At 37.1% G+C, this 6,309-nt stretch overlaps 1 protein-coding gene across 1 annotated transcript; it reads right to left on the bottom strand.

The window, feature by feature from the left end:
* Positions 1-1,203: 1,203 nt before the first annotated feature.
* LOC109083885 (NACHT, LRR and PYD domains-containing protein 3-like) lies at positions 1,204-5,526 on the bottom strand. Its single transcript, XM_042717610.1, has 3 exons — positions 5,282-5,526; positions 3,745-3,915; positions 1,204-2,265 (listed from the first exon to the last, which is right to left on the bottom strand). Exons 2-3 carry the CDS (start codon positions 3,912-3,914, stop codon positions 2,091-2,093), a joined length of 345 nt encoding a protein of 114 aa, XP_042573544.1. The 5' UTR covers position 3,915; positions 5,282-5,526; the 3' UTR covers positions 1,204-2,090.
* Between the last annotated feature and the right edge of the window lie 783 nt (positions 5,527-6,309).

Raw genomic sequence — 6,309 nt, 5'->3', positions numbered from 1 at the left:
AATTAAAGACCCTGTCACCCCAGCCGCAAACCATCTTCGCCCGGGGGCGATTCACTCGGGGTTCCCGATGGGTGGATTTGTCCAGCGGCTGAATTTTTAACCCCAGTCAGCCCTGACCAACAGGTCACAGGTTTAAAATCACAGTACTGACAGAGATTGTCATGTCCTTTCCTATCCTCTTCTTTCTCTATCGAGCTATCTGTCTATATTTATTTTATGGCTTTAGTTCTTACAAATTAATTTAAAGGCATATGTCTTACTGAAGCAAACACATGAGATTATACAGAGAGATGACTTTACCCCAGTATCTCCAGTTTACAGTGCGGATCCTCAGTACAGCAGAGAGACAGATTCACACCCAAATCTCTTAGTTTTATTCCCAGACAGAATCAGTTCTATCAGGTGTTGAGGGTTTGATCTCAGAGCTGAAGCCAGGAGCAGCAACAACCTTCATCTGTGACGCCACAATCAACACAAACCTGCAGAGAATAATGACACCACTCGTCACTCTCTCAGATCAGATCAGTTTAGGTGAATCATTATAGAAATTACAAAGTAAATCGAGATTTAAAATGTCATCATAAACAAAACATGATCACAAAATCATTTAATTAAAATGTCATCATAAACAAAACATGATCACAAAATCATTTAAAGTCCCAGTCAATAAATATATATCTGCATTTTTATTTTATATAATTTTTTCTATCTGACAATATATTAAAATGTAATTTATTCCTGTGATTAAAGTTGAATTTTTTGCATCATTACTCCACTCTAGAGACCCGCACAGGACGGACGGATTTTTCAGTAGGCAGGTCCTGCAAGATTCTGTCCAATGTCCCCCGTCTCCCGCAGAATATATCTTATTGGTCCCGCTCCCGCCCTGCGGACCATTCATGTGGTCTGTCCTGCTGCCCGCCCGCGCAAAAAGCCCGCCTTGATGAAAGTAATCCTCGATATAGATTTTTTTTTTTAGTGCATCGAAGACATGTACATGAAAGGTTCTCGTAAGAATCTCGAAAACTCCACACACATTTCCTTTTTGATTGAATAACAACTCCTGGATAAAATATTTGTTTATTTAGGGCTAAGCATCAATCATTAAAACAAACCTACTTTTTGGTTATTCTCAGTAAAAGTTCAGTTAATTGTGATCTCATAAAGCTCTGTTATAAAAAAAAAAATATAAACAATAATGTGAGCAGCACTTTATTATCAGTAAAAGTTCAGTTAATTGTGATCTCATAAAGCTCTGTTATAACAATAAATATATGCACAATGAATCTTTCACAATGTCTACACTTCGTGTGTTTAAATGAGAGGATTCATGAGCACGCAACTTCAGCACTGCAGTGAGTAGACTGTGACTTAATCACCTCTGATTGGCCATTGCGTTCCAGAAATCAACAGCTGAGTCTGTGATTGGCTACATTGTGCAACTCTAAAAACATGTCATAAATAGAAACTATGCCTAGCTAGCTTGCACATGTCAATTATTTTAATGTTAATATTAGTTGTTCTTTTTGCTTTTGTGCAACAGATAAAATAACATTTATAAGTTTTAGACAAATTATGTTTAGATCATTTCTATTTTGCGGAAGTCCCGGAATCATTTTATTCTCCCGCATCCCCCACACACGAGTCTTTACCCGCCCGCACTCGCCCATCAAGAGTTGTCCCGTGCCGCACCCTATTGTGTTGGGTCCCGTGGTACTCCCGTGGGAGTGCAGGTCTCTACTCCAGTCTTCAGTGTCACATGATCCTTCAAAAATCATTCTAATATGCTGATTTGCCGCTCAAGAAACATTTCTGATAATTATCAATGTCACACAAGTTCACCATGTACATGAAATGAATTTGGTCACAGTTTATTACTTTCTGTACATCTTGATTGACAGGCTTCTTGTAAAATCAGTGGTGTTCCTTTCGTCAAATATGTCTAGCTTTTCAGGTGGGTTATGTTTTGTTTTTAGATTTGGCATTGTGCTTATAATTTGTTGTTTTGTTTTTGGATTTGTTATTTTTGTTTTCAAAATTGTGATTTGTTTTGCACTTTACATATACTATACATTGTGTCATATATAATCTTACCACAGTTTCTCCAGGTTAGAGCGAGGATCCTTCAGTACAGCAGAAAGCAGCTTCACTGAATATCCTAGTTTGTTCCCAGACAGATCCAGTTGTCTCAAGTGTGAGGGGTTTGATCTCAGAGCTGAAGTCAGTGAAGCACAATCTTCATCTGTGAGACCACTGTCCCTAAACCTGTAAAAAACAATGACACACTCTTCACTCTCTCAGATCAATTTCAGAACAGTTTTGCAGTGAATCCATTATGAAAGAGAAATGACAAATTTAAAGCACAAATCAATGTTTGATAGATCATTGGACTGTGATCTAATATGTCACAGAGCACAAAACATGATAACAATACAAAGTCTCAGTCAAGAAAGACATAAATATTTCTTAATTACACTGTCTGTGTTTTAAGCAAAATGACCCTTTTCATTACATAGCTGAGTGTTATTGTTGTAAGATCTGAATGAATATATATGAAATAGTGATTTATGTGTGTGTTTGTGTGTGTGTGCTAACAATTAAACCAGCCACTACAGAAAAATGAACATTGTAGTGGCCCTTTGGCGTTAAATAAAAGGATGCATTGTTTTTGACGGGTGCTTTTGATTTATTTCACTTGTATGCAGTAAACACTAATGTTGAAGTAGCTTTGTTGCAATGAATTCTTTCCAGGCATCACAGTACCTTGTCTACACAATGATTCACTTCATAGCACCATAGCAACATAGCATCCTTGCAATTTAGCACCATAAAGCTACAAAGAATGAAAAGAAAAAAAAAAATGCAAGCATAGATATCAAAGTGAAATAATCTCAAACATTCAAAATGTTAAACGTTCACTTCATTAGGTGTAGATATTTCACATTGTTTGAGATTAATGACAATATCATAATGAAATAAGAAAATAAAACAAACATGAATTAGTCTACATGAAATACAAAACAAGAAACATACCTTGATCTGCTTACCAAAGGGAAACTAAAAACTTAAAAGCTAATCAATTTCACTCCCAAACTCATGTACTTTTTAAAAACATGAACGACTTCTTCCCTTTTCCATTTTTCATAAAAGCTTTTTAAAGTTAAGAGACTGAAATGTTGATTGTGTGTGTTTTTTTTTCCCTCATCTCAAGAAATATCCATGTCCACACGAAACCATGAAACCGACACAAAAAGATTTAGCATACATGCCAGACCAGCATGTGGCGCTGTAATTCTGCCACAGAGATACACTTAAAACGGAGAAGAAGACTTGGACTATGCGAATTAAGCTTCGCTCAGTATATTAACCAACATGAAACAATACATTTATTAATCTGTGTTAATGTTTGTTAATAAAATTACAATCATTCAGTGTTTGTTCATGCCTTTGTTACTGTTACGTGACGTAGCGGTGTCTGAGTAGGGGCGAGACATGGGCTGATGACGTCATCGTTTCAGATATATGGATTCACTGACCAAACCAAAACACAAACTAAAAAAAAACGGTGGCTAAACGCGTCTCCGTGTGGACGGGGCCACACTGCAGTATCATGTTACTGAAGAGCAGCTTGTGTGTTTAATCATTTCCAGCTTAATCAGCTGAAGTCACAGCAGCAGAAAGAGGCTGAACACTTCAAATACACTTTACATTGTGTTTCATGGTGAGAGTCAAATATGATCTTACCACAATTTTTCTAGCTGACAGTGAAGATCCTCCAGTACAGCAGAGAGCTGATCCACTGATTTTCCTAGTTTATTCTCAGACAAATTCAGTTCTCTCAGGTATGAAACGTTTGATTTCAGAGCTGAAGCCAGAGCAGCAAAACCTTCATCTGTAAAAGGACAACCACACATCCTGTAGAGAACAATGACACACTCTTCAATCTCTCGGTTCTGATCAGATTAGGTCAGGTCAGAGAATCACTTATTAAAGAGAAAGTACAAACTTAAAGGAGTAGTTCACTTCTAGAAAACAAATATTTACATATAATGTGTACTCACCCCCTTGTCATCCAAGATGTTCATGTCTTTCTTTCTTCATTCGTATAAAGAAATTATGTTTTTTGAGGAAAACATTTCAGGAATTTTCTCCATATAGTCCTGTCGACTTTTATGGTGTACCGTGAGTTTGAATTTCCAAAATGCAGTTGTTTTCAATGCAGCTTTCAAAGGGCTCTAAACAAAATCCCAGCCTAGGAGGAAGGGGTCTTATCTAGCAAAAAAATAAGTCAACTTAAAAAAAAAAAAATATTAAAATATATACTTTTTAATCTCAAACGCTCGTCTTGTGTAGCTCTGCAATGCGCATGCGTACTCTGCAATAGTTGTCCCGTTCGAAGAAGTTAGGGTATGTCGAAAAACTTGCATATCATTTTCTCCTCCAACTTCAAAATCATCCTACATCACTGCAGAAGAACCGACCCAGTGTTTACAAAGTAAACATGCAAAGAAGGTCAAATGACCTTTATATAAAAAACAGTAAAACAGCAATGTAGGACGATTTTGAAAATGAGATGGGACTGTCATGAACCAGAATGCACAGTTCACGCAGAGCTACACAAGACAAGTGTTTGAGGTTAAAAAATATAAAATTGTACATTTTTTTAGGAAATGACTTGTCGTTTCGCTAGATAAGACTCTTCTTCGGCTGGGATCGTTTAGAGCCCTTTGAAGCTGAATTGAAACTGCATTTTGGAAATTCAAACTCACGGACACCATAAAAGTCGACTATATGGAGAAAATTCCTGAAATGTTTTCATCAAAAAACATAATTTCTTTACGACTGAAGAAAGAAAGACATGAACATCTTGGATGACAAGGGGGTGAGTACACATTATATGTACATTTTTGTTCTGGAAGTGAACTACTCCGTTAAGGCACAAATCAATCATTGGATCACTAAACTGAGATCTAAAATATCACAGAGCACAAAAGAAAACATTTTTTTAAAAATGTATATTTTTTTATTACACGTCAATGGCTTAAAAATGATAAATATTTAAATTATTTAAATTCAAAAACTGAAATACTTCTTTATTTGCAAGAACATTTCTAATAACTGGTAAACCTTATTCATATGCAACTTCTCTGACTTTTATTAGAAAACACTTCAAAATACTGACCTCTAAATTCTGGACAACTTCTACAGCACAGAAGATTTATGAGCTTTTATTTTTTCTTAATGTTTTAACAGTGAAGTGATTGTTGTTAGTGATACTTACTGAACTGATCTGGATTCTTTAATCACAGGCAGCAGCTTCTGGAGAACCTTCAGATTTTCAGCTTTATTGTTTCCTCCAACAAATTCCTTAATATTAAACACATCCTGTCTCTCTGATGTCAACAACACAAAAACTACAGCTGACCACTGAGATGAAGATAGTTTGACTCCCTTTATTGTTCCAGATTTCAGATACTGTTGTATTTCCTCCACTAGTGAATGATCACCCAGTTCATTCAGGACAGGGAACAGATTGATGGATTTCTCTTTATACTCAATGAAACCAACCTTCTCCTTAATTAAACCAACTTTATTTCTTACTTCTCCTTCTCATAATACCTCTTGTCTGTTTCATTAGTCCTTGTAGAAGAACCTGATGAGACTCCACTGACAGACCCAGAAGAAACCGCAGGAAAAGATCCAGATGTCCATTTTTACTCTGTAGAGCCTCATTCACAGCTCTCTGATGCAGAGCAGATAATGAAACATTTTTAAACATGAGTTGAAACCAGTTCTTTATTTTAGACAGGGAAACTCTGTTTGGTGATTTGGTTCAAAACACATTTCTGTTGTGGTTTGTACAGGAGAGGTGCACATATAGCGCTGGCTAGCGTGTTCCTGACACGCTCAGATGAACAAAGCAGAAGACTTTCCCCCCCTGATACAAGCCCCACTCTCCTCTCTGAATCTGAATGAAGATCTGAGAGCACAATCCTGAGTAAACTGATGCTTCTGTCATATCAATGCCACACTCTCTCTCAGGTCTTCCTTCCCTCATAGAAGATCACCATTGCCTTTCACAAAGCTGCTGAAAGCCACTTTCCCCAGTTTGAGGATCATGTCTTCATCTGTCACCGTTACGTTCTCTTTCTCATAGTCCTTCTCATGTTTGATGTTGGTCTGAAGGGATTCAGGAAGTGCTGTGTCACATCTGAGTGAGAGAGTCTTGGGAATCTCTCCACTTCTCTGCCTCGACTCCACATCTTCAGCAGCTGAGATCCAGCAGAACACTGGGATGTGGCACTATGT

The sequence above is a fragment of the Cyprinus carpio genome, chromosome B1, assembly GCF_018340385.1.
Source record: "Cyprinus carpio isolate SPL01 chromosome B1, ASM1834038v1, whole genome shotgun sequence".
In the NCBI taxonomy this organism is placed as follows: domain Eukaryota; kingdom Metazoa; phylum Chordata; class Actinopteri; order Cypriniformes; family Cyprinidae; genus Cyprinus; species Cyprinus carpio.
This window is presented reverse-complemented; position numbering and strand designations above follow the sequence as displayed.